Source organism: Saimiri boliviensis, chromosome 14 (assembly GCF_048565385.1).
Source record: "Saimiri boliviensis isolate mSaiBol1 chromosome 14, mSaiBol1.pri, whole genome shotgun sequence".
NCBI lineage: Eukaryota > Metazoa > Chordata > Mammalia > Primates > Cebidae > Saimiri > Saimiri boliviensis.
Window position 1 is genome coordinate 45,779,803 of NC_133462.1, and position 26,697 is coordinate 45,806,499.

General features: G+C 58.7%; 1 protein-coding gene across 5 annotated transcripts in view; it reads right to left on the reverse strand.

Moving 5' to 3' along the window:
* Positions 1 to 22: 22 nt before the first annotated feature.
* Positions 23 to 26,697, reverse strand: part of PALM (paralemmin) — a 41,612-nt gene continuing 14,937 nt past the window's right edge. For 3 of the 5 annotated variants that reach the window (XM_074384897.1, XM_039466072.2, XM_039466073.2), the window contains exons 2-9: positions 26,102 to 26,153; positions 25,299 to 25,379; positions 24,178 to 24,308; positions 19,006 to 19,132; positions 16,728 to 16,749; positions 15,355 to 15,414; positions 11,645 to 11,776; positions 23 to 2,043 (exon numbers count right to left, since the gene is read on the reverse strand). In XM_074384897.1, the coding sequence (XP_074240998.1) occupies positions 1,514 to 2,043; positions 11,645 to 11,776; positions 15,355 to 15,414; positions 16,728 to 16,749; positions 19,006 to 19,132; positions 24,178 to 24,308; positions 25,299 to 25,379; positions 26,102 to 26,153 (1,135 nt within the window). In that variant the 3' untranslated portion in view covers positions 23 to 1,513. The remainder of the gene's footprint in view (positions 2,044 to 11,644; positions 11,777 to 15,354; positions 15,415 to 16,727; positions 16,750 to 19,005; positions 19,133 to 24,177; positions 24,309 to 25,298; positions 25,380 to 26,101; positions 26,154 to 26,697) is intronic. The other 2 variants (XM_039466074.2, XM_039466075.2) reach the window with 2 other exon arrangements.

Genomic DNA, 26,697 nt, shown 5'->3' on the forward strand with positions numbered 1-26,697 from the left:
GAAAGCCAAGAACTCCGGGAACTGGGGCTGTTCACGCTGTTTATTCGCTTCTCTGGGAAAATCAAGAACATCGGGGGCCTCGTCACACACCAAAAGCGGAGGGGCAGCAAGGGCACTTCAGCGAAGGCTCGCGGCTCGAGGGACTCGGGCGGACTCGAGGGAGGAGGAGGGGGTTCCGCGGCTGACGCCCAGGTCACCCCTGAGAGGGCCTCTCCTCCCGGCCACCCAGGGGCAGAGCGGAGGCAGGGACCCAGGCTCGCCTCCGAGGTGGCCCCGTACCTGCCCTGCTGAGGCTGCAGGTGGTGACTGGACCAAGAGGTGGCCTGAGCGCGGGCACCAGGCTGGAGCCTGGTTGTCCGAAGCCAACGCGTGAGAAGGTGTCTGTGAGAATGTGCACGAATGAGCCTCTGGGGACGAGTGTGGCTGCCCCCAGGAGGGAAGCCCCTTGCCAATTCCAGTGAGAGGGGACTGGGGGCAGGCTCACATTGGTCTGGGTGGCAAATGAGGGTCTCCTGCTCCAACCCAAGAGGAGACTTCCTGTCCCAGGCCATGTCCCTCCCTCCACTGCCCGGACATGCTCCAAGCCCAGTAGAGCTGGCAGATGGGGCCTGATCTCTGGGATTTGGTTGGGAAGACCCAGGACCCTGGTCCAAGCAGGTTGGAGTAGAGGCCGGGGGCGGCCCCTAGGGTCCCCAAATTAGCACCAGGAGGAAGGAGGGCCCAGTGGGGGTGGGAGCTCAGGGCAAGGAGTGGCTCACTCGGTCCCTGCCCTGTGCAGGGGGCACATCGATGACCCCTGGTTCACCCCATCTAGAAGACAGCCCGGGGGTTACAGGCCCCTCCCGAGTGGGGGGATGACCCCAGGGTTACCCCTCCCCCAGACTCCACTGTCCACTGGTTGGGCCCATAGAGGGCATGGGGGGGCACAACAGGCTGGGGGTGCCAGAGGGGCTCTTCCTCCACCCAAGACCTTGAGCCCCAAAAGAGGCACGGCCTCACCCCAACTGCCTGAGATTGGGGGGCCAGCGCCTTTGCTGGGAAACCCCATGGAGCCCCTTCTGGGGCCTGAGCAGGCCCCAGTGCCCCCCAGCTCCCGGGGCCCTCTCTGGCGGGTTGTCCCCTCAGAGAAAGGCACAGGAGGGAGGCCCAGAGAGTGGCAGGCTGGCCTAGGCCACGTGGAGGCCACGGGTTCCACCAGCCAGGACCTCGGTGGGCGCGAGCCGCGTCTGCGAAGCTGCCGTGACGTGGGGGGGCCTCTTTTCGGGAAAAGCGGGTCTGCCCTGTCCTCTCCTACCAGACGCAGGTGCACGGCTCTGGTTCGGGGGGAGTGTTGGGGCGTGGTGACAGGTGGGGGCCCCTGTCCCTCTTTCCAGTGAAAGAAAACTCGGAAGGAACATGGAACAACTCTCCAGGTCCTGGACTGTGGGTGGAGGGTGGGCAGGCGCCGGGAGGGGCCGGGCTGGTGGGTGTCTGTGGTGGGGGTGGGGGCCGGGGTCTCAGGGGCCGGGCCGGCTCACATGATGGAGCAGCATTTACAGCGCTGTTTCTTCATGTCGAGGTCCTGGGGGTCGCTGGTGGTGGCCTTGGGCCCCGCCTGGTTCTCCTCCCTGGTGCCAGCCTCTGTGGGAGGCTCGGCGGCACTGCCGTTGGGCGGGGCGGGCTCCTTGGGCTCCGCGGCGTCTTCGATGACCACCAGCTCCGCCGTGATGGTGTCTTGAAGGCCCAGCACCTTCTTGGTCTCTGCCTCGTCCTCCACGTTCTGGTAACCCATGAAGATCATGGTGACCGGGGGCTCCTGGCCCGGCTGGATCCCCGGCGGGCCCGACGTGGCCTCCCCTGGCTGTGCCTGCACGCCGGTGATCTCACGGCGGGAGGGTGTGGTCCGGACCACCTCCTCCACGGCCCCCCGGGTCTCTGCGGCCCCTGCCATGGACCCCGCCTCGCTCAGCGTGACCTCGTCCGCTTTGTGGATGAGTTCGTCCACCTCAGAGGAGCTCAGCGGGTGGATTCCATTCTCGGCGGTGCCGTCCACAGCATGGACCACTGTACGAGGAGAGACAGAGAGAGTGACCTGGCTGGAGGCAGGAGGGACAGAGGGAGTGACATGGCTGCAGGCGGGAGGGACAGAGAGAGTGACCTGGCTGCAGGCGGGAGGGAATCCTGGGGAAAGCTCGTCACCTCCTTGAGGTCAAAGAGGAAATGATGAACTAGATTTCTTTTTTTTTTTTTTTGAGACGGAGTTTCGCTCTTGTTGCCCAGGCTGGAGTGCAATGGCGCGATCTCGGCTCACCGCAACCTCCGCCTCCTGGGCTCAGGCAATTCTCCTGCCTCAGCCTCCTGAGTAGCTGGGATTACAGGCACGCGCCACCACGCCCAGCTAGTTTTTTGTATTTTTAGTAGAGACGGGGTTTCACCATGTTGACTACAATGGTCTCCATCTCTCGACCTTGTGATCCACCCGCCTCAGCCTCCCAAAGTGCTGGGATTACAGGCTTGAGCCACCGCGCCCGGCCTAGATTTCTTTTTCTTTTTTTTTTTTCTTTTTTTTTTTTTTGAGACGGAGTTTCGCTCTTGTTACCCAGGCTGGAGTGCAATGGCGCGATCTCGGCTCACCACAACCTCCGCCTCCTGGGTTCAGGCAATTCTCCTGCCTCAGCCTCCTGAGTAGCTGGGATTACAGGCACACGCCACCATGCCCAGCTGATTTTTTGTATTTTTAGTAGAGACGGGGTTTCACCATGTCGACCAGGATGGTCTCGAACTCTCGACCTCGTGATCCACCCGCCTCGGCCTCCCAAAGTGCTGGGATTACAGGCTTGAGCCACCGCGCCCGGCTTCTTTTTCTTTTTTATAAAGACAGGGTTTCAGCTGCGCACAGTGGCTCAGGCCTGTAATCCCAGCACTTTGGGAGGCTGAGGTGGGTGGATCACCTGAGGTCAGGAGTTCAAGACCAGCCTGGCCATCATGGTGAAACCCCATCTTTATTTATTTATTTATTTTGAGACAGTTTCGTTCTTGTTACCCAGGCTGGAGTGCAATGGTGCGATCTTGGCTCTCCGCAACCTCTGCCTCCTGGGTTCAGGCAATTCTCCTGCCTCAGCCTCCTGAGTAGCTGGGATTACAGGCACGCGCCACCATGCCCAGCTAATTTTTTTGTATTTTTAGTAGAGACGGGGTTTCACCATGTTGACCAGGATGGTCTCGATCTCTTGACCTCGTGATCCACCTGCCTCAGCCTCCCAAAGTGCTGGGATTACAGGCGTGAGCCACCGCGCCCGGTCGGGATTTTTTTTTTTTTTTTTTTCTTTTTTTCTGAGACAGAATTGCCCAGGCTGGAGTGCAATGGCGCGATCTCGGCTCGCTGCAACCTCTGCCTCCCTAGTTTGAGCCATTCTCGTCCTCCGTCTCCTGAGTAGCTGGGATTACAGGACGGCACCAACGTGCCTGGTAATTTTCTGTATTTTTTGGTAGGAATGGGGTTTCACTGTGTTGGCCAGGCTGGTCTTAAACTCCTGACCTCAAGTGATCTGCTCACCTCGACCTCCAAAAGTGCCGAGATTACAGGTGTGAGTCACCACGCCCGGTCACAAATTGGAATTTTATGCTCTCCCATTTTGAAGTACAGTTGACCCTTGGACCACGTGAGATTGAACATTCGGGTCACTTATATGTGGATTTTCTTTTACCTCTGCCCTCCCAGAGACAGCAAAACCAACCCTCCTCCTCCTCCTCCACCTACTCAGCATGAACAAGACAGGACAAAGACCTTTAGGATGAGCCACTTCCTCTTAATGAATAGTAAATATATTTTCTCTTCCTTTTCCTGTCTTTTTTCTTTTTCTTTTTTCTTGTAACCAAGGCTGCAGTGGGTACAGCAGTGAGATATCAGCTCACTGCAGTTTCCGCCTCCCAGGTTCAAGCAATTCTCCTGCCTCAGCCTCCCAGGTAGCTGGGATCACAGGTGCCTGTTTTTTTCTTTGAGACAGAGTTTCGCTCTTGTTACCCAGGCTGGAGTGCAATGGCGCGATCTTGGCTCACCGCAACCTCCGCCTCCTGGGTTCAGGCAATTCTCCTGCCTCAGCCTCCTGAGTAGCTGGGATTACAGGCACGCGCCACCATGCCCAGCTAATTTTCTGTATTTTTAGTAGAGACGGGGTTTCACCATGTTGACCAGGATGGTCTCGATCTCTTGACCTCGTGATCCACCCGCCTCGGCCTCCCGAAGTGCTGGGATTACAGGCGTGAGCCACCGCGCCCGGTCTTGTTTTTTATATTTTTAGTAGAGTCAGTGTTTCACCATGTTGGCCTGGCCGGTCTCGAACTCCTGACCTCAGGTCATTATCATCCCCCCACCTCAGCCTTCCAAAGTGCTGGGATTACAGGCGTGAGCCACCGCGCCTGGCCACGGGTGCCCAATTTTTGTATTTTCAGTAGAGACGGGGTTGATATTTATGGTTTCAGTAGAGGGGGGTTTCACCACGTTGGCCTTGCTCATCTTGAACTCCTGACCTCAGGTCATCTTCCCACCTCGGCCTCCCAAAGTGCTGGGATTACAGGCGTGAGCCACCGCATTCAGAATCTTTCCTCTTTATTTTTGACACAGTGTCACACTTTGCTGCCTGGGCTGGAGTACAGTGACGGGATCACAGCTCACTGCAGCCTCGACCTCCCAGGTTCAAGCGATCCTCCCAACTCATCCGCCAGAGCGGCTGGGACCACACGTACGGTACGTAGACCATGGCTACCACACCTGGCCATTTTTCTTTTTTCTGGAGTCTCCCAGGCTGGCCTTGAACACTTAGGTTCAAGCTCCTCCACGCTGGCCTCCCAAGGCACTGACAGGCAGGAGCCACCACACTTGGCCTTGATTTTCTTAATGAAATTTTGTTTTCTCTGACTTGCTATATTGTAAGAATATATTATATGATTCTCATACAACAGATGTGTTAATCGACTCCCTGTGTCATCGAGAAGGCTTCCGGTCAATAGGAGAGTGGTTCAGTTTGGAAAGGGTGGCCGGGCACGGTGGCTCCCGCCTGTGATCCCAGCACTTTGGGAGGCCGAGGTGGGCTGATCACTTGAGGCCACGAGCTCAAGACCAGCCTGGACCACACGGTGAATCTCCGTCTCTTCTAAAAAAAACACAAATCACCTGGCGGGGAAGGCACACACCTGTAATCCCAGCTACTCAGGAGACTGAGGCGGGAGAATCACTTGAACCCAGGAGGCGGAGCTTGCGCTGAACTGAGATTGCGCCATTGCACTCCGGCCTGGGCAACAGAGCAAAACTCCATCTCAAAAAAAAAAAAAAGTTTTGGGAAAGTGAAAAGTTATCCGTGGTTTTTCATTTGTTTGTTTGTTTTTTTTTTTGAGACAGAGTTTCGCTCTTGTTACCCAGGCTGGAGTGCAATGGCGCGATCTCGGCTCACCGCAACCTCCGCCTCCTGGGTTCAGGCAATTCTCCTGCCTCAGCCTTCTGAGTAGCTGGGATTACAGGCACACGCCACCAAGGCCAGCTATTTTTTTTGTATTTTTTTAGTAGAGACGGAGTTTCACCATGTTGACCAGGATGGTCTCGATCTCTTGACCTCGTGATCCACCCGCCTCGGCCTCCTAAAGTGCTTGGATTACAGGCTTGAGCCATCGCGCCCGGCCTATCTGTGGTTTTTCAACAGTGCAGGGTCGGTGCCCCTAATACCTGTGCTCTTCAAGTGTTAACTCTAATTCCTTTTTTTTTTTTTTTTTTTGGTGAGGGAGTCTCACTGTCACCCAGGCCGGAGTGCAATGGCTCCATCTTGGCTCACTGCAACCTCCGCCTCCCGGGTTGAAGTGAATCTCCTGCCTCAGCCTCTTAAATAGCTGGGATTACAGGTGTGCACCACCACGTCCAACTAATATCTCCTATTTTTAATAGAGACAGATTTTTGCCATGTTGGTCAGGCTGATCGTGAACTCCTGACCTCACGTGATCTGCCCACCTCAGCCTCCCAAAATGCTGGGATTACCGGCAGGAGCCACTGCACCCGGCCTGTAATTCCATATATTTTAGCCAACTGGCTCCCAAGCGGTCACCCTGAAAAGTCGGTTTTCTTTCCCATGTAAAGACAGCAAAAACGAAAGTTCAAAGAAGGAAGCAACTGGTCCAGGGTCATATATCTGGGCAGGGCTAAATCCCCGCTGTGTCCCCGAGTCTAGGTTTGTTTCTCTTATACAAGATAGGACCACCCACCCTGGGGAACTGGAGGTCAGATGTTACAGGGATTCTGATAGTTTCCATTTTCGAGTGTATTCGATTGATCTTTTTTTTTTTTCTTTTTTTTTTTTGAGACGGAGTTTCGCTCTTGTCACCCAGGCTGGAGTGCAATGGCGTGATCTCAGCTCACCGCAACCTCTGCCTCCTGGTTCAGGCAATTCTCCTGCCTCAGCCTCCTGAGTAGCTGGGATTACAGGCCCGCGCCACCATGCCCAGCTAATTTTTTTTTTTTTTTTTTTTTTTGAGATGGAGTTTCGCTCTTGTTACCCAGGCTGGAGTGCAATGGCGCAATCTCGGCTCACCACAACCTCCGCCTCCTGGGTTCAGGCAATTCTCCTGCCTCAGCCTCCTGAGTAGCTGGGATTACAGGCTTGAGCCACCGCGCCCGGCTTTTTTTTTTTTTAAGTAGAGACGGGGTTTCACCATGCTGACCAGGATGGTCTCGATCTCTTGACCTTGTGATCCACCCGCCTTGGCCTCCCAAAGTGCTGGGATTACAGGCTTGAGCCACCGAGCCCAGCCTGATTGATCTTAAATTAACATTTTCATTCATTTTAACTTTAAGTTTCATTCTTTTTTTGTTTTCTAGGAAGTGCCCTAAAGACTATGCATTTTCCTCTGAGTTCTGCTTTGGCTGCATCCCACAGACTAGATTATGTTATTCGCTTTCAAGTATATTTTTCTTTTTTGTTTTTTTGTTTTTGAGAAGAAGTCTTTCTTTCTTTTTTTTTTTTTTTCTGAGACAGTTTCGCTCTTGTTACCCTGGCTGGAGTGCAATGGCGCGATCTCGGCTCACCACAACCTCCGCCTCCTGGGTTCAGGCAATTCTCCTGCCTTAGCCTCCTGAGTAGCTGGGATTACAGGCACGTGCCACCATGCCCAGCTAATTTTTTGTATTTTTAGTAGAGATGGGGTTTCACCATGTTGACCAGGATGGTCTCGATCTCTTGACCTCGTGATCCACCCACCTTGGCCTCCCAAAGTGCTGGGATTACAGGCTTGAGCCACCGCGCCCAGCGTGAGAAGAAGTCTTTCTCTGCCACTAGGCTGGAGTGCAGTGGCACTATCTCGGCTCACTGCAACCTCTGCCTCCCAGGTTCAAGTGATTCTCCTGCCTCAGTCTCTCCAGTAGCTGGGACTACAGGTGTGTACCACCATGCCTGGCTAATTTTTTGTATTTTTAGTAGAGACTGGGTTTCACCATGTTAGCCAGAACCGTCTCGATCTCCTGACCTCATGATCCACCTGCCTCAGCCTCCCAGAGTACTGGGATTACAGGTGTGAGCCACTGTTCCTGGCTCAGAAAGGTGTTTTTAAAATTCCTAGAGGAACACAGAGCAGAAGACATAAGCTTTTAACAGTCCCAAAACCTCCTTGGCAGCCTGGGTCGTAGTGCTCACTTTCTGCCAATGTTCTGTGTTTGACTTCTCCACTGGGACGCATTTTTGTTTTGTTTTGTTTTGTTTTGTTTTGTTTGAGACGGAGTTTTGCTCTTGTTAACCAGGCTGGAGTGCAATGGCAGGATCCTGGCTTGCCGCAACCTCCGCCTCCTGGGTTCAGGCAATTCTCCTGTCTCAGCCTCCAGAGTAGCTGGGATTACAGGCACACGCCACCACACCCAGCTAATGTTTTGTATTTTTAGTAGAGACGGGGTTTCACCATGTTGACCGGGATGGTCTCAATCTCTTGACCTCGTGATCCATCCACCTCGGCCTCCCAAAGTGCTGGGATTACAGGCTTGAGCCACCGCGCCCGGCCTTGGGGACGCGTTTTAAACATATAATCAGTTTTGCTGTGTTTCCCAAGACTTTCCAAAGTTCCTTATCTGTGTCTTTCTGACTTGTCATTTTCTGAGCTGCGCCAGACTCTCCAAGAGGACCGGATCTCGGCACCCCAGGACTCCCAGCTGTGGTCTGAAGCCAGCCCTAGATCACAGCCCTGCAAATTCCTTCTAGAAATACAGCTGCCTGTGCCACGCTGAGAGTTGGTAAGGACACAGTGGGGGCCCAGGGACTCGCCTCCTCTGGGCCAAGGGTCAGGGCTCCTGTTCCTGGCTCTAAGGCCAGAAGGAAAGTGCTCTCTACTTTCAGTTTCTAAACCCCCAGGGAGGGGAGTCCATGCTTCAAGGCCTCTCGGTGACTTTGGGCTGGAGGCCCGGAGGGTGGGGTGTGTCTGGATCCTGCAGAATTGAATTCAGTGTCTCACTGACCACTGCCCCGAGACAGGAATGGGAGCCCTGGGCTGCCATGGAAACGGATTACCTTCCCGTTGCTAAGCAACCAGTGTCCAGCCCGGCAAGTCTGGAATCCCCTGGGGCCAGGTGAGGCTGCAGAGGGTGGAGTGGGGTGTGGGGGAAGGGAAGACGAGGCACGGGGACTCCCAGGCCCACATGGCTGGGGAGAGCTGGAGCTGAGATGCCACCAGCACCGCACCCCAAATCCCCCCCACCAAGGGAGCTGGGCTGTGGGGACCCCTCTGATAGCATCTGGGGCACTGCAGAGGCCCAAGCTGAGAACGGAAGGCTTTGGGACTCAACACCACAGGGAGGCCCCAGTTCACAGCAGCAGCAGAGCAAAGGGAAGGGGCCGCAGGCGCCGTGAGGACGTGGGCGAATCCGGTCCTTGTCCAAGAGCCGTGGGAAGGGCACGGCACAGCTGCCGTGGAAAATGGCAGGCCCTCCCTGAGCTCCAGTCACCGCAGGACCCAGCAGTTCGCTCGGAGGTGCACACCCAGAGGCCTCAAAAGCAGGGGCGTGAACAAATATTTGCACACAAATCTCCCCAGCACTGTAGGCACAGAACCCCGAATGTCTACAGATGGAAGGAGGGGTAAGCTCAACGTGGTCCACCCAGCCCGTGGAATAGTATTCAGCCATGAAAAAGAGCAAGGCTCCGACCCAGGCCACATTGCAGATGTACCTTGACGACGTCACATCCAGTGAGAGAGGCCGGACACAAGGCCACATGCGGTGTGTGATTTTTTTTTTTTTTTTTTGAGGTGGAGTTTCTTTTCTTTTTAATTTTTTTTTTTTTTTTTAAATAGAGACTGATTTCACTGTGTTGGTCAGGCTGATCTCGAACTCCTGACCTTGTGATCCGCCTGCCTCGGCCTCCCAAAGAGCTGGGATTACAGGTGTGAGCCCCCGCGCCCGGCCTGAGGTGGAGTTTCACTCTTGTCACCCAGGCTGGAGTGCCGTGGCGTGATCTCGGCTCACTGCAACCTCTGCCCCCTGCGGGGTTCAAGTGATTCTCCTCCCTCAGCCTCGCGAGTAGCTGGGACGACAGGCATTTGCCACCATGACTGGCTCATTTTTGTATTTTTTTTTTGAGATGGAGTTTCGCTCTTGTTACCCAGGCTGGAGTGCAATGGCACGATCTCGGCTCACCGCAACCTCCGCCTCCTGGGTTCAGGCAATTCTCCTGCCTCAGCCTCCTGAGTGGCTGGGATTACAGGCACGTGCCACCATGCCCAGCTAATTTTTTGTATTTTTAGTAGAGACAGGGTTTCACCATGTTGACCAGGATGGTCTCGATCTCTCGACCTCGTGATCCACCCGCCTCGGCCTCCCCAAGTGCTGGGATTACAGGCTTGAGCCACCGCGCCCGGCCATTTTTGTATTTTTAATAGAGACGGATGATGTTGGCCAGGCTGGTCTCGAACTCCTGACCTCAGGTGATCCACCTGCCTTGGCCTCCCAGGGTGCTGGGATTACAGGCGTGAGCCCCCACGCCCTTCCTTGATCCCGTTTCTATGAAATGTCCGGGACACGCCAAGCCAGAAAGACAGAGGGGAGGCGTGGGCACTGGGGCCGGGGAGGCCTCGGGGAGTGACGGCGGATGGGGAGGGGACTGCCATCCTTTTTCTGTTTTTTTTTTTGAGACAGGGTCTTGGCCTGTTGCCCAGGCCGGAGGGCAGTGGTGCGCAGACCCAAGTGAGCCTCCCAAGAAGGCGAATTTTATGGTCAGCGAATTACACCTCACCAAGGAAAAGGGGCCGGAGCACAGCGACTCACACCTATCAGCACGTGGGGGGCCCCCCGGGCGGGAGGATCACCTGAGCCCGGGCGCTGGAGGCTGCAGGGAGCCGTGATGGGGTCACCGCTCTGCAGCCTGGCGGACAGAGGGAAACTGTTTCTCTAAAAAATAAATAAATACAAAGAAAGAGAGAGAGAGAGAGAGAGAGAGAAGGAGGGAGGGAGGGAGGGAGGGAGGGAGGGAGGGAGGGAGGGAAAGGGGGAGAGGGAGGGAGAGAGGGAGATAGAGACTGGGGGGGGCACTGACTTTGGGGCTTTTGTGCTCGGCCACCCTCCTCCCTCCCACAGCCTGTTTGCCTCCAGACCACCAGGAGTCCTTAAAACCACATCAGACCTCAGCACCCCCACAACCCAAAGCACCCAAAGCCCTCGGGACACAGCCCCGTCTGGCCCCTGGCTCTGGAGAAAGCACCCTTCCTCTCCCTGTGTGAGCCAAGCTCCCCTCGCCCCTGCAGCCCGGCTCCCCTCACCCCTCCAGCCCATCTCCCCGGACACCTCCAGCCCAGCTCCCCTCACCCCTGCAGCCCAGCTCCCCTCAGTACTGCAGCCTGGCTCCCCTTGCCCCTCCATCCCAGCTCCCCTCACCCCTGCAGCCCAGCAAATTCCATCCTACCTCAGGGCCTTTGCAGGGGCTGCGGCTCCCATGCACTGCTGCCTCCAATGAGCCCTGCTCGCCTCCTCCGGGAAGCCTCCCCTGGCCGCATCCCCGCCCCGTAAAACCCTCTCACGGTCCCCTGTATGTGCATCTTCTGTTAACTTCTATCACACTATCAATCCTTTTTTTAAAGTTTTGTATATTGTGAAGAGACAGGGTCTCACTCTGTTGCCCTGGCTGGTGCGCAGTGGGGTGATCACGGCTCGCTGCAGCCTCCACCTCCAGGGCCCAAGTGATCCTCCCATCTCAGCCTCCCACGTAGCTGGGTCCACAGGCACGCCCCACCACAGCAGGCTAATTTTTTTTTGGGTAGAGACAGGGCCTTGCTATGCTGCCCAGGCTGGTCTCAAACCTGGGCTCAAGCAATCTTCCTGCCTCAGCCTCCCAAAGTGCTGGGACTAAGTATTATTTAAATGAATCACTGCATAGCTCCGGATGGAAGGGTCAGGTCTGCCACCTGGCGAGGACAGAAGCTGAGTCACCTCCAGATCTCCCTCCAGAGCCCGGCTGGGGACCTGGCACCCAGTCCAGCTTCCCGGCAGCTTTCTGGAGTAAATGAACTACCTCGGAGCCCCGCGGTGGGCGGCAGTGGGTGAGGGCCTGGCCTGAACGGCTGCCCACTTCCCATCGAATCGGGGTCCTGACGTGTGTCAGGGCTCGGGCCCAGGCCGAGGAAGGGCAGGGGCCGGGGGCCGGTTCGTACCTTTGGTCTCGTCTTCGTAGACCTTGATGCCCTGAGGGAGCGGCTGCCGTGGGAGCAGCGTGGTGCTGGACAGCACCCGGGTCTCCCCAGTCACCTTGTCCTTCTCCACAGTGATCTCAACCGAGTACATGGCTGGCACGAGAGTCACGCGGTTACGCCACGGCCCGCCCGCCCCCTGTCCCCCGCTGGGCGGCAGCCAAGCCAGGGATGGCGGAGCCAGCAGTGCAGAGCCAAGCAGCAGTGGGGCAGGTGGAGCCGGGGATGCCGGGGCAGTGTCTGGACACGGACCTCCCCAACTCTAGACCCTGCCATAGCTCCCTAGTGCCTGGGGCGACTGGTCTGAACACCTCTGCTTGGTGGCCCAGGCCCATCCTGCTGTCCCGCCCAGGTGCTCCTCATCCCTGTCCCCTGCACGGCCACCAAACTCCTGTCTGTCAAGCTCGGGTTCCAGCCCAGCCCATCTGGAAAGCCTTAATTGTTCCCAGATCTCTTTTTTCCTTTTTTCTTTTCTTTTCTTTTTTTTTTTTTTGAGACGGAGTTTCGCTCTTGTTACCCAGGCTGGAGTGCAATGGCGCGATCTCGGCTCACCGCAGCCTCCGCCTCCTGGGTTCAGGCAATTCTCCTGCCTCAGCCTCCTGAGTAGCTGGGATTACAGGCACGAGCCACCACGCCCAGCTAATTTTTTGTATTTTTAGTAGAGACGGGGTTTCACCATGTTGACCAGAATGGTCTCGATCTCTCGACCTCGTGATCCACCTGCCTCGGCCTCCCAAAGTGCTGGGATTACAAGCTTGAGCCACCGCGCCTGGCCTCTTTTTTTGTTTTTTTAAAGACGGGGTTTCACTGTGTTGGTCAGGCTGGTCTTGAACTCCTGACCTCAGGTGATCTGCCCGCCTTGACCCCCAAAGTGCTTGGATTGAGCCACCACGCCCGGCCTATTTTTTTCGTTGTTGTTGTTCCCAGATCTCTTTCAATTTTTTTTTTTTTTTTTCAGATGGAGTCTAGCTCTGTCGTCCAAGCTGGAGTTACAGTGACCCACACCTTGGGATCTTGGCTCACCTCCCGGATTCAAGGGACTCTCCAGCCTCAGCCTCCTGTGTAGCTGGGACTACAGGCATTTGCCACCACGCCCGGCTAATTTTTGTATTTTTAGAAGAGACGGGGTTTCGCCGCGTTGGTCAGGCTGGTCTTGAACTCCTGACCTCAGGCGATACGCCTGCCTCAGCCTCCCAAAGTGCTGGGATCACAGGCCTGAGCCACTGTGCCCGGCCTATTTACTTAAATACAGACAGTGTCCCTCTGTCACTCAGGCTGGAATGTGGTGTCACCATCACAGCTCACTGCAGTCCTGACCTCCCTGGCTGAAGCTGTCCTCCCAAGTAGCTGAAACCACTGGTGTGAGCCACCACACCCGGCTAATTTATTTCTCTTTTTTGGAAACAGGGACTCCCTATGTTGCCCAGGCTGGTCTCAAACTCCTGGGCTCAAGCGATCCTCCCGCGTTGGCCTCCCAAAGCGCTAGGATTACAGACGTGAGCTCCCCTGTCATTCCTGGTTCCTCAGAGGAGCAGGCGAGTCCCAGGGAGCCCCTGCCTTGCCAGGGACCCCGGCCGAGACTGGAGCTCAGGCTGCAGACCCACAAGGCCCAGCCCGACCTCTGCCCACCCTCCCAGCTCCCAGGACCCCACGCCTCCTTCCAGCTGACCGTTGGACTCAGAGAACGAAGGAGTCCCTCCGGAGATAAATGAGTATTGCTACTTCTCAGGGCCCTAACCCCACAGCCAGCAGTACCCACCTGCTCTGCAAAAATCCCTCCCCCACAAAACCACAAGAGCCTGTATCCTAACGGTGACTGTCTGTGGTGGCTGCCTGCCACCCCAGGCCTGCGGGAAGACGCCAGACACCGGAGACCCTCCATCACCTCCCGGAGACCCCATCCTGAAGTGGGAGCTGGACATGGCTGCCAAGACTGGCCTGACCCCTGACACTGTGCCCTGGCGACGCGCGGCCTCAGGGCGTTGGCATGGGCCGTTCCCTCTTGCTGGCACCTCCTCCCACCCGGCCTCGCTGCCTTGCTGGACTCTGCTCTGTGCGGGGACCTCGCCCAGGCCCTGGGCACTAATCTCCCGCAGGCCCATCCCCTCCTGGACCTTCATTTGGACTCAACCCCTACCTATCCACGGGAGCCCGGCTCTCACATGTCCATGACCCCACTCCCGATCTGCCCCCTGCTCCTCCCACCGTTGGGGGCAGCTCAGTCCTCTCTGCCTCTCTCTCTCTCTCTCTTTTTTTGGGACGAAGTTTCGCTTTGTCGCCCAGGCTGGAGTGCAGTGGCATGACCTCAGCTCACCGCAACCTCTGCCTCCCGGGTTCAAGCGATTCCCTGGGCTCAGTCTCCCGAGCGGGCTGGGATTACAGGTGCCCCCTACCACGCCCAGCTTATTTTTGGGTTTTAGTAGAGCCGGGGTTTCACCATGTTGGCCAGGCTGGCCTCGAACTCCTGACCTCAGATGAGCTGCCCGCCTCGGCCTCCCAAAGCGCCGGGGTTACCGGCGTGAGCCACCGTGCCCAGCTAGTCCTCATAGCCTCTTATCCCCACTCCGATTTCTCCTCAAACCCTGGGGGCTCCCCCTTCAGAACACAGGGAACCTCCCACTGCTCACCCCTCTGCAGTCCCTGCCAGCCTCCTTCCCCAGCCTCCTTCTCCAGCCTCCTCCCCGACCGACCCTGGTCCCCTGCTCCCCACAGTCAGTAGAGGGCGCCGGTGAGCACAGAGTCGGGATGGAGGCTGGGTGGTCCTGGCCCCGCCCACGGCCCTCCGTGGCTCCCGCCTTCCTCCGGGGAAAAGCCCACGTCCTCTGCCAGCCCAGCCGCCGGGCCCTGCCCTCTGCCCTCTCCTGCTTGTCACGCCGCGGCAGCCACACGGGCCACCCCCGCTGTGCCTCCGACCCCCCAGGCCAGGGCTCTGCCTGGAACAGCTTCCCCCGAGCGTTCCACCCACCCCGGTCTCCCAGCGGGCGGGGATTTCAGCCTGAGCCACCTCGCCCGGACCCTGCCTGGCTTCTCTGCCGGTCCAGCTCTCACACAGCAGCGAGTTTGCCAGCTGTGATGACTTCTCGTTATTTGGCCCCAGGATGAGGTAGGTACCTCGATCCCAACCCTCCCGCAGGTGGAGACAGTCAAGGCCCTGGGGCCACGAGGCAGGGCAGGGTTGGAGCCTGACTCCAGCGCCACCTGGCCCTCAGCGTCAACCCCGACCTTCCCCTGCTTCTCAGAAGCGCAGCAGTGCCCAGACCCAGCTTGGTTGCCTCCAGGGATGGGGCGCTCGCTCTCTGTCTCCAGGCAGCCAGTCCAACTGCCCAAGGACAGGAGCAGGTGAGATTTGCGGCGAGCGTGTTCAGGCGTGAGTGCCACCCCCCGTGGGCCCCAGCAGCGAGCCTTGAGGTTAGGGTGTAAAGCCACGAGGGCGCGTTGGTTAGAGCCGCCAAGCGTGGGGCCCGTCTTCTCAGGGAAGCGTGGGCCGGCGTGGGACCAAGGCACCAAAGCAGAGGGCCCCCCCACCCCAGGCTCGGAGCCTCGGCCTCAGTCCAGCCGTCACCCCCGAAACCACGCTCCCGCCAGATGCTGTAAAGAGCGGGTCCGTGTCACCCCCACCCCAGCTGGTGCCCCAGGACCGAGATCTGGGTCCCAGAGCCTGGGGGTCAACCCACCTGCCTTCATCATGGGGGATCCATTGACGGTCCTCACGGGCGTGTTGGAGACACGCTTCTCTGCACAGGAGGCGGATGTGGAGAGAGAGATGGGGGTCAGAGGAGAGGTCCCCCGGAATCCCCAGACAGCCAAACGCCCCTTCAGACAAGTGCATCCAGAACCCCCACATGCACTAGGGCTCCCGACACCCAGATACAGCCCAGACCCCACCCAGATATGGGCACCTGGGCCCTCCAGACACGCAGACCCCACCCAGACACAGGTACCCGGGCCTCCAAGAGACACAGACCCCACCCAGACACAGAAACCTGGGCCCCCCAGACAAGCAGACCCCACCCAGATACCCAGACTCTGCCCAGACCCCACCCAGACACAGGCACCTGGGCCTCCGAGAGACACAGACCCCATCCAGAACCCACCCAGACCCAGAGACCTAGGCCCCCAGACACCCAGACCCCACCCAGACACCCAGATCCCACCCAGAACCCACCTAGACACAGGCACCTAGCGCCCCTGCCCCCTGGAAAATCCCACAGCCAGCCCCACAGTTCATTCCTCATCTCTCAGCTCAGTGATTTTCAAAAAATCCCTGAGAGGCCTGCATGGATTTAATTATTAATTTTTAATTCTACAGCAAGACGAGGAGACACTCTCCTTATGAATAATTAACACACAACAAACCAGGCCAAAGGCGCTTCAGCAGTGCCGAACCCGGCCGGCAGCTGTCCCACTACGGATGTGGGAACAGACACGTTTCATGACACGCGTTTTATAGACAGGGTCTCACTCTGTCGCCCAGGCTGGAGGGCAGTGGTGTGAACACAGCTCACTGCAGCCTTGACCTCCTGGGCTCAAGGGATCCTCCCACCCCAGTCTCCTGAGTGGCTGGGATTCCAGGCGCCGGACACCATACCCGGCTAATTGTTTTGTATTTTTGGTAGAGACCAGGTTTCACTGCGTCGGCCAGGCTGGTCTCAAACTCCTAACCTCAAGTGATCCACCCGCCTCGGCCTCCCCAAGTGCTGGGATAACAGGTGTCAGCCACTGGGCCCAGCTGGTGGTTAATTTGTTTTTTATTTTAATCTTTGGCACAGACGGGGGTCTCCCAAAATGCTGGAATTACAGGTGTGGGCCACCAGGCCCGGCTACTTTTTCGTATTTTTTTCAGTAGACCCCGGGTTTTGCCATGTTGGTCAGGCTGGTCTCGAACTCCTGACCTCAGGTGATCCACCCGCCTCAGCCTCCCAAGGTGCTGGGATCACACGGCTGGGCCACCGCGCAACTGTCAGCTCGAGCTGCCTTCCCCGTCCCGCCATCCCCTCTCTGGCCACCAGAGTGCGCCAACGCCCCATGAATTCCTTCCAGAACCTACCTTTGGGTGTGCCCGCTGGGGTCTGCAAGAGAGAACAGAGAGAGGTCAGGGGTGTTAGCGTCCCCGGCAGGAGGAGGGGGAGCCTGAGGGGCCGGAGCGTGGGACGGGCGTGGACAGTGGGTGACGTCAGACACGCCTGCTTCGGGTCCCACCCTCCTGCGGCCCCAGCCAGAAACCCAGTGGTCATCTCCTTTCTTTTCTTTTTTTTTTTTATTCGAGACGGAGTTTCGCTCTTGTTACCCAGGCTGGAGTGCAATGGCGCGATCTCGGCTCACCGCAACCTCCGCCTCCTGGGTTCAGGCAATTCTCCTGCCTCAGCCTCCTGAGTAGCTGGGATTACAGGCATGCGCCACCATGCCCAGCTAATTTTTTGTATTTTTAGTAGAGACGGGGTTTCTCCGTGTTGACCAGGATGGTCTCGATCACTTGACCTCGTGATCCACCCGCCTTGGCCTCCCAAAGTGCTGGGATTACGGGCATGAGCCACCGCACCCGACAAGGGTCTGGTTTTAACACAGTCTGGCATAGACGTCAGACCCCAGAATCTCAGCAGCTGAGTCCACTGAGGACCACGCAGCTGCGTGGCCTGGAGCCAGCCTCTCTACCTCTGTGGGCCCAGGTTTTGACTTCCATCACACGGGGATACTGTTTCAACCGAAGGGCTTCCGGAGGCTCGGGCAACATGAAACAGACGCAGATGCTCAACAAAAACAGTAACCCCAGTCTGGGGAGTACAGTGACACCCTGTTTCTACCAAAAATACTCAAGTTAGCAGGCCGTGCTGGCGTGTGCCTGTGGCCCCAGCTACTCGGGAGGTTGAGGCAGGAGGATCCCTGGAGGTGGGGAAGTCGAGGCTGACGTGAGCTGTGACTGTGCCACTGCACTCTGGCCTGGGTGACACAAGAGACCGTGTGTCAAAAAAAAAATCCAGCCCGGGTGCGGTGGCTCAGGCCTGTCATCCCATCACTTTGGGAGGCTAAGGTGGGCGGATCACCTCAGGTCAGGAGTTCGAGACCAGCCTGATCAACATGGAGAAACCCCATCTCTACTAAAAACATAAAAATCAGCTGGGCGTGGTGGCACATGCCTGTCATCCCAGCTACTCGGGAGGCTGAATCAGGTGGAGGTTGCCGTGAGCAGAGATGATGCCATTGCACTCCAGCTTGGGCGACAGAGTGAGACTTCATCTAAAAAAAAAAAAAAAAAAAAAAAAAAAAAAAAAAAAAAAAGCCAGGGCCGGGTGCGGTGGCTCAAGCCTGTAATCCCAGCACTTTGGGAGGCCGAGGCGGGTGGATCACGAGGTCAAGAGATCGCGACCATCCCGGTCAACATGGTGAAACCCCGTCTCTACTAAAAATACAAAAAACTAGCCGGGCGCGGTGGCTCAAGCCTGTAATCCCAGCACTTTGGGAGGCTGAGGTGGGTGGATCACGAGGTCAAGAGATTGAGACCATCCTGGTCAACATGGTGAAACCCCGTCTCTACTAAAAATACAAAAAATTAGCTGGGCATGGTGGTGTGTGCCTGTAATCCCAGCTACTCAGGAGGCTGAGGCAGGAGAATTGCCTGAACCCAGGAGGCGGAGGTTGCGGTGAGCCGAGATCGCGCCATTGCACTCCAGCCTGGGTAACAAGAGCGAAAGTCCGTCTCAAAAAATTAAAAAAAGGCCGGGCGCGGTGGCTCAAGCCTGTAATCCCAGCCCTTTGGGAGGCAGAGGCGGGTGGATCACAAGGTCGAGAGATCGAGACCATCCTGGTCAACATGGTGAAACCCCGTCTCTACTAAAAATACAAAAAATTAGCTGGGCATGGTGGCACGTGCCTGTAATCCCAGCTACTCAGGAGGCTGAGGCAGGAGAATTGCCTGAACCCAGGAGGCGGAGGTTGCGGTGAGCTGAGATCACGCCATTGCACTCCAGCCTGGGTAACAAGAGCGAAACTCCGTCTCAAAACAAAAACAACAACAAAAAAAACACTAATGTCACACCCTGCGGCCCCGGGTCTCCTGCCATTCCCTCAGCCCTTCCAATGCCCGCAGTGGTGGCTGCTCCCATCACTCCCCTGTCTTATAGATGGGGAAACCGAGGCCCAGTGAGGCGAAGCCATGAGTGTGTCCCAGCTCACACAGCTGGGAAGAGAGGGCCCGGTGAGGCTGAACCCCAAGCACCTAGCTCTAATCTGTGCCTGTCCCCTCAGCTACACCGATAGGGAAGGGGCGGGGTCTCGCTCTGGGACCAGTGGGAGTGGGTGCCTGGGGACCCGCCCCAGCCACCCCTTACCTGCTGTGAGTTCATCACCACCTCTGTCTTGCGCTCCTCCTTGGCTGGGCTCGGAGCTGCTGCGTTCTCCTTGGCAGACGCTGGGGTGGAGTCTCCATGCTCCAGGACCTCGATTTCCTTCTCCAGCCTGGGGAGAGGGTGTGCCTATGAGGGTGACGTGACGGGGCACTCCTGCACCCCCGGTGCGGCCCTGAGCACCTTCCATACGACAGCTCCCCAGATTTCTTTATTTTTTGGGGGGACGGAGTTTCGCTCTTGTTACCCAGGCTGGAGTGCAATGGCGTGATCTTGGCTCACCGCAACCTCCACCTCCTGGGTTCAGGCAATTCTCCTGCCTCAGCCTCCTGAGTAGCTGGGATTACAGGCACGCGCCACCATGCCCAGCTGATTTTTTGTATTTTTAGTAGAGACGGGGTTTCACCATGCTGACCAGGATGGTCTCGATCTCTTGACCTCATGATCCACTCGCCTCGGCCTCCCAAAGTGTTAGGATTACAGGCGTGAGCCAATGTGCCCGGCCCTTCTTTTTTTTTTTTAAAAAAATAGATTCTTGCTCTGTTATCAGGCTGGAGTGCAGTGGCGTGATCTCAGCTCACCGCAGCCTCTGCCTCCTGGGTTCAAGCGATTCTCCTGCCTCAGCCTCCCGAGTAGCTGGGACTACAGGCGCCCGCCACCACACCTGGCTAACTTTTTGTATTTTTAGTAGCTACAAGGTCTAACCATGTTGGCCAGGCTGGTCTCGAACTCCTGACCTCAGGTGATCTGTGTGCCTCGTCCTCCCAAAGTGCTGGGATTATAGGTGTGAGCCCCTGCCCTGGCCTAGATCCCCAAATGTAATGCTCCCCGGCAGCCCCGAGAGGTAAACCCATCATGCTCTTTCACGGTGGGGGAAAGTGAGGCCCGGAGTGAAACAGGCACACAGCCAGCAGGTAGCAGAGGCAGGATTCAAACCAGGGCTGGCTCTCCACGTCCCCTTACCACCGGCCTGTGCTGTTTGCCTCGCTGTCTGTCTCAAACAAACTCTCGTTTCCCTCTCAGATCTTTTAACAGGAAACTTTTCTCTCTCTGGGAAAACTGGAAAAACCATGTCACTTTCCAAGTGTTAGAAGATAACAGTACAAACAGATCCAGGAAAACAACACTGGGATGTGAAATCCCAGCCCCGGGCTTTGGTGAGGGCGGGCGGCGTTACAGGCAGCTCAGCCCCAGCCCCCAGACCGGACAGACGGGGGCTGAGTCCGTAGGTCTAACGAGGTGGGCCCAGGCTGGCCAGCTGGACACAGTCAGATCTGTGCACCCCCAGGAAGAGGGGTCCAGGGTCAGCCTGGAGGGCTTCCTATAGGAGGTGTCTGAGCAGAGGTGCTGATTGGGCAGAAGGTGGGTGTGGAGACTCAGGCCAGCTCAGTTTCGGTACCTGACGGGCGGGTTGCCTGGGGAGACGTGAGGCTGAGGCCCCTAAAAGCACACTAGGTCTCAAGCCAGGTGTCTGCTCTACGTGGAGGGGCCTGAGCCTGTACCCACTAGGGCTCCACCCAGCAGGGCTGGGGTGAAAAGTAGCTCAGTGTGCCCAGCCCCCGTGGCCAGTAACTCGCACTGCCTCTGCCCTGGTGTCCGCCTTCCCACCTCTCTGCAGACAGGGCCAGGCCCGTCTCACCCCACCTCTGTCTGCACATCCAGGGCAGCTCAGGCACACAGCCGGTGCTTCGTGTTTGCTGGAACTAAGATGCGCACGGTGGGGGTTTTGCCTCCGTGGTTCACGGGTGGGGAGACTGAGGCCCCAGGAGTCAGTTACACTCAGCTCATTCCAAGGTTCCAAACCCACCAGAACCGCCCCTACCCCATCCACACCTGCCTTTTTCTTGGTTTTTTTTTTTTTTTTTTTTTTTTTTAAGACGGTGTTTCGCTCTTGTTACCCAGGCTGGAGTGCAATGGCGCGATCTCGGCTCACCGCGACCTCCGCCTCCTGGGTTCAGGCAATTCTCCTGCCTCAGCCTCCTGAGTAGCTGGGATTACAGGCACGCGCCACCACGCCCAGCTAATTTTTTATATTTTTAGTAGAGACGGGGTTTCACCATGTTGACCAGGACGGTCTCGATCTATTGACCTCGTGATCCACCCGCCTCAGCCTCCCAAAGTGCTGGGATTACAGGTGTGAGCCACCGCTCCCGGTCCCTCTTTCTTTTCTTTCTAAGATGGAGTTTCGCTCTTGTTGCGCAGGCTGGAGAGCAATGGTGCCATCTGGGCTCACTGCAATCTCCGCCTCCCGGGTTCAGGTGATTCTCCTGCCTCAGGCTCCCAAATAGTTGGGATTACCGGCGCGTGCCACCACGCCCAGCTAATTTTATATTTTTAGTAGAGAGGAGGTTTCTCCATGTTGGCCGGGCTAGTCTTGAGCGCCTGACCTCACGTGATCCACCCACCTTGGCGGCCTCCCAAAGCGCTGGAATTGTGAGCCACCGTGCTTAGCCTCTTTTTTCCCTTTTTTTTTTTAAGAGACGGAGTTTTCCTCTTGTTGCCCAGGCTGGAATGCAATGGTGCGATCTCGGCTCACCGCGACCTCCGTCGCCAAGGTTCAAGTGAGTCTCCGGCTTAGCCTCTGGTACAGCTGGGATTACAGGTATGTACCACCATACTGGCTAATTTATTTTTGTATTTTTAGTAGAGACAGGGTTTCTCCATGTTGGTCAGGCTGGTCTTGAACTCCCAACCTCACGTGATCTGCCTGCCTTGGCCTCCCAAAGTGCTGGGATTACAGGCGTGCGCCACCGTGCCCAGGTTTTTTTTTTTTTTTTTTTAAGATGGAGTCTTACTCAGTCACCCAGGCTGGAGTAAAGTGGCAAAATCTTGGCTCAAGGCAACCTCCGTCTCCTGGGCTTGAGCAATTCTCCTGCCTCAGCCTCCGGAGTAACTGGCTTACAGGTGCACTTCACCACGCCTGGCTAATTTTTGTATTTTCAGTAAAGACAGGATTTTGTCATATTGGTCAGGCTGGTTTAGAACTCCTGACCTCAGGTGATCCATCTGCCTAAGGCTCCCAAAGTGCTGGGATGATAGATGTGAGCAACTGCCCATACCTGGTACGCCCATGCCTTTATTTTATTTATTTTTATTTTTTTTGAGACAGATTCTCGCCCTGACACCCAGGCTTGAATGCGGTGGCACAATCTCGGCTCACTGCAACCTCCGCTTCCTGGGTTCAAGTGATTCTTCTGCTTCAGCCTTCCAAGTAACCTGGGATTAGTAGCACGCGCTACCATGCCCGGCTAATTTTTGTATTTTTGGTAGAGACGGGGTTTCTCCATGTTGGTCAGGCTGGTCTCAAACTCCTGACCTCAGTGGATCCACCCGCCTCAGCCTCCCAAAGTGCTGGGATCAGAGGCGTGAGCCGTCACACCCAGCCTGTCCATGCCTTTAAACACGCTACCCAGGGAGAGAGACGTCCACCCCAAAGCCCCCCACACATGCTTTCTTCAAGGCAAATACACAGAACTGGGCAGGGACGGGGCCCCCATGGGGGTCAGACCCCAGCATCCAGGCGAGGCCTGCGAGGCCGGTGTCAGGCCCTGGTGCTGTGTGACCTGGCAGGCGCCCTCCCGCTGAGCCGGTTCCCTGGCCAGGGCAGGCATCTGGAATCTCGGTCATCACTTCCCTCCGCCCTGACCCTGCTGCCCCAAGCAGAGCCCGGGCCTCCCGCGGGCCGGAAACTCCAGGCCTTTGGTCCCAGCCCCCACGGGGACGGCCACTCTCTTTCCCCATCCTGTCCCCATCCTGCCCCCACCCAGGCTTCCTGCGGGCCCAGCCACCCAGCATCCACCCTGTTCGCACCAGGGGAGCTACACGAGCCGGCTGGGCTGGCGCCAGGAAGCCCCCGGGGAGGCCAGTGGCGGCAACCTCGGCTCCAGGGACCCACGAGCCGACCCACGTCCCTCAGCAGCTCAAATGGGGACGGCGGGAGGGGAGGGGAAGACTCTCTGCCCGAGGCCATTCAGCGACCATGCCCCCAGCACTGCCCGGGCCCAGGCAGGAACCCCCGCCTGCTCCTTCCTCCCTCTCACAGCACCTGCGACCCGGCCTGTCCCGTCCACACATCACCCTCAGTGGCCCCAGAGGCAGCCCAGCCTGTTGCACTCCTGCCTCAGCCCTCACTGGCCCCGTCGTACCTGAGCATCGGGCCCCCCAACCCGGACCTGTCGCACCCCTGCCTCGCCCCCAGACCCATCGCACCCCTGCCTCGCACCCCTAGACCCGTCGCACCCCTGCCTCGCCCCCCCAGAGCCGTCGCACCCCTGCCTCACCGCCCTCACCCAGCCTCACCCCCCACCGGCCCCATCACACCCCTGCCTCGCCCCCTCCTCTGCCCTGTTGCACCCCTGCCTCGGCCACCCCACACCCCCCCGGCCCCATCACACCCCTGCCTCGGCCCCCCCGCCGGCCCCATCGCATCCCTGCCTCGGCCCCCCCCGGCCCTGTCGCACCCCTGCCTCGGATACCCCCTGCCCCGTCGCACCCCTGACTCGGACCCCCCGCCCCATCGCACCCCTGCCTCGCCCCCTCCCCGGTCCCATCGCACCCCTGCCTTGGCCCCCCCCACCTGTCACACCCCTGCCTCGGATACCCCTGCCCCAACGCACCCCTGCCTCGGACCCCCCGCCCCATCGCACCCCTGCCTCGCCCCCTCCCCCACCCTGTCGCACCCTTGCCTCGGATACCCCTGCCCTGTCGCACCCCTGTGTCGGCCTCCCCCGGCCCCATCACACCCCTGCCTCAGACCCCCTGCCCCGTCGCACCCCTGCCTCAGCCCCCCCCGCCCCGTCACACCCCTGCCTCGGACCCCCTGCCCCATCGCACCCCTGCCTCAGCCCCCCCGTCCCGTCGCACCCCTGCCTCAGCCTCCCCGCCCCGTCACACCCCTGCCTCGGACCCCCCCACCCCATTGCACCCCTGCCTCAGACCCCCGGCCCCGTCACACCCCCGCCTTGGCCTCCCCCGGCCCCGTCGCACACCTGCCTCGGACCCACTGCCCCGTCGCACCCCTGCCTCGGACCCCCCGGCCCTGTCGCACCCCTGCCTCGGACCCCCCCCGCCCCGTCACACCCCTGCCTCGGACCCCCCGTCCCGTCGCACCCCTGCCTTGGACCCCCCCTGCCCCGTCGCACCCCTGCCTCACCCCACCTGGACACTGAGTCCTCCAGCAGCCGTGTCTTCTGCTCGTCTTCCTGCATCTGCCTCCTCAGGTCCTCGTCCCCCTCCGAGGCCGAGGATGGAGTCCCCTCCAGCAGCCAGCGCTCCCGCAGTGCCTTGGACTGGGTGGCAGGGGTCCAGGTCAGAGACGGGGTCGGGGTCGGGGTCGGGACCAGGTCAGGGTTGGGGTCCGAGTTAAAAGTGAGGTCAGGGTCAGTGTTAGAATCAGAGTCCGAGTTGGTATTGGGGTCAGGACCAAGGGTGGCATCAGGGGAGGGTTAGGTCTGAGGTCAGAGTCAGAACCAAGGTTGGGGTCAAGGGAGGGTCTGGGCCTGGGTTGGGATCAGAGTTACGTCAGAGTTGGGGTCAAGGTCAGGGTCAGGATTGAGGCTGGGGTCGGGTCAGGTCAGAGTCAGAACTGAGGTCAGGGTCAGGGTCGGAGGCACCCCCAGGATCAGGTTGGGGTCAGTGTCAGCTTTGGGTCAGGGTCGGGGTCAGGGTTGCGGGCAGGACCAGGATCAGGGTCAGGGTAGGGTGGGGTGGGGTGGGGGTTCCTGGGCAGAGTGGCTTCTGCCTCACTGACGCCTGGGTCTCAAGAACCCTGGGTCCTGGGGAAAGGCGGCCTCTGTCCCCCTGGCCCTGGGTCCTGAGGAAAGGTGGCCTCTGCCCCTGTCCCTGGGTCCTGGGGAAAGGTGGCCTCTGCCCCCTGGCCCTGGGTCCTGAGGAAAGGTGGCCTCTGTCCCCCCAGCTCTGGGTTCTGAGGAAAGGTGGCCTCTGTCCCCCCGGCTCTGGGTCCTGAGGAAAGGTGGCCTCTGTCCCCCCGGCCCTGGGTCCTGGGGAAAGGTGGCCTCTGCACCCCCCGGCCCTGGGTCCTGGGGAAAGGTGGCCTCTGTCCCCCCGGCCCTGGGTCCTGGGGAAAGGTGGCCTCTGTCCCCCCGGCCCTGGGTCCTGAGGAAAGGTGGCCTCTGCCCCCCCGCCCTGGGTCCTGGGTAAAGGTGGCCTCTGTCCCTCCGGCCCTGGGTCCTGGGGAAAGGTGGCCTCTGCCCCCCCGCCCTGGGTCCTGGGGAAAGGTGGCCTCTGTCCCCGGCCCTGGGTCCTCGCCCCGCCCGCACCTTCAGGTGCTGCAGCTGCCTGCGTTCGTCCTCTAGCTGCCGACGCTTGTTCTCAATCTCCGCCTGCCGCTTCCGCTTCTCCTGTGGGGAGAGCCAGGCGGGGCTGGGGCCGGGTGTAGGGGACCCAGAGATCCCCCCACACCCTTGGGAGGCTCTGCCTAGCCTGACCCTGCGGACGGACCGCTGCACTCCTGGCCGGGCGCGGTGGCTCACGCCTGCCATCCCGGCACTTGGGGAGGCCCAGGCGGGAGAATCACCTGAGGTCAGGAGTTCCAGACCGGCCTGGACAACATGGCAAAATTCCGTCTCTACTAAAAATACAGAAATTAGCCGGGCGTGGTGGTGGGTGCCTGTAATCCCAGCTACTCGAGAGGCTGAGGCAGGAGAATGGCTTGAACCCGGGAATCGGGCCAGGTCCCGGGGGCGGGGTGGTCACAGAGAGAGGTCGGCTGGCCCCAAGGGGGTCTTCTTGGGTTGGAGGCCACTGGGACAGTACGAAATCACATCGGTGCTCCCACCACCAAAGCCTGTGTTCCTGCACGATGCAGGCAAGGCTCCAGGGGATCCCAGCCCATTTCTCCGCGGACCCATCAGGCAGGGGGAGGCCGGGGTCCCGGAGACGCCGACTCAGGGGTCTCTACTTTCAGTCTCTGCAGATCAGCAGGACTCAAGATCCACAAGCAGATAACTCACCACCCCCCACGCCCTGGTTCCAGGTCCTGGGATAGGCCTGGGCCCCGAGACCCCGGGCACCCCCACCTCCCCACACCGACCGTGCTGCCTGCGGGGCGTCGGAAACTCACTGCGATGGCCTGCAGCCGCTCCTGCTGGGACGTGGTCTCTGCCGACAGGACCCTGAGGGAGGGGAGATGGGGTCAGGCTCTGGGTCGCTGAGCCCTGCTGGCTGTCAGGCGTCGTTCAAATCCCAGCTCTGCCTCTTCCCCCAGGGGTAACCAGGGCAAGTCATTCCTCTTTGAACCCGTTTCCTTTCTGTGAAGCGGGACCCTCCCTCCTCCTGAAGCGGCCAAGGAAGCCAGGACAGGAGGGGAAGAGCCTCTGCCTAGCAACCAAGAAGGGTTGGGGAGAAGGGGGCCTTGAGGAAGGGCCACCAAGGATGCATAGGAGTTCACCAGGCATCAAAGGCCAGAGGGGTGTTTCAGGAACAAGGAAGCGTACTACCTCCTGGCCCAGAGCAGAAGACGGATCAGGACAGGCCTCTCCGCACCCTCCTGCTCACCAGAACATATTCTCCAGGCCCAGGAGGGGCGCAGAGTGGGTGAAAGACCCACCAGCCCCACCTCCCAAGCCTGAGCTTGCAAAAGCCCAGAGAGGGAGATAAGCCTCCCAAGGACACACAGCAAAGAAGCAGAGTTGGGATTCAACCCCAGACTTGCTCTCA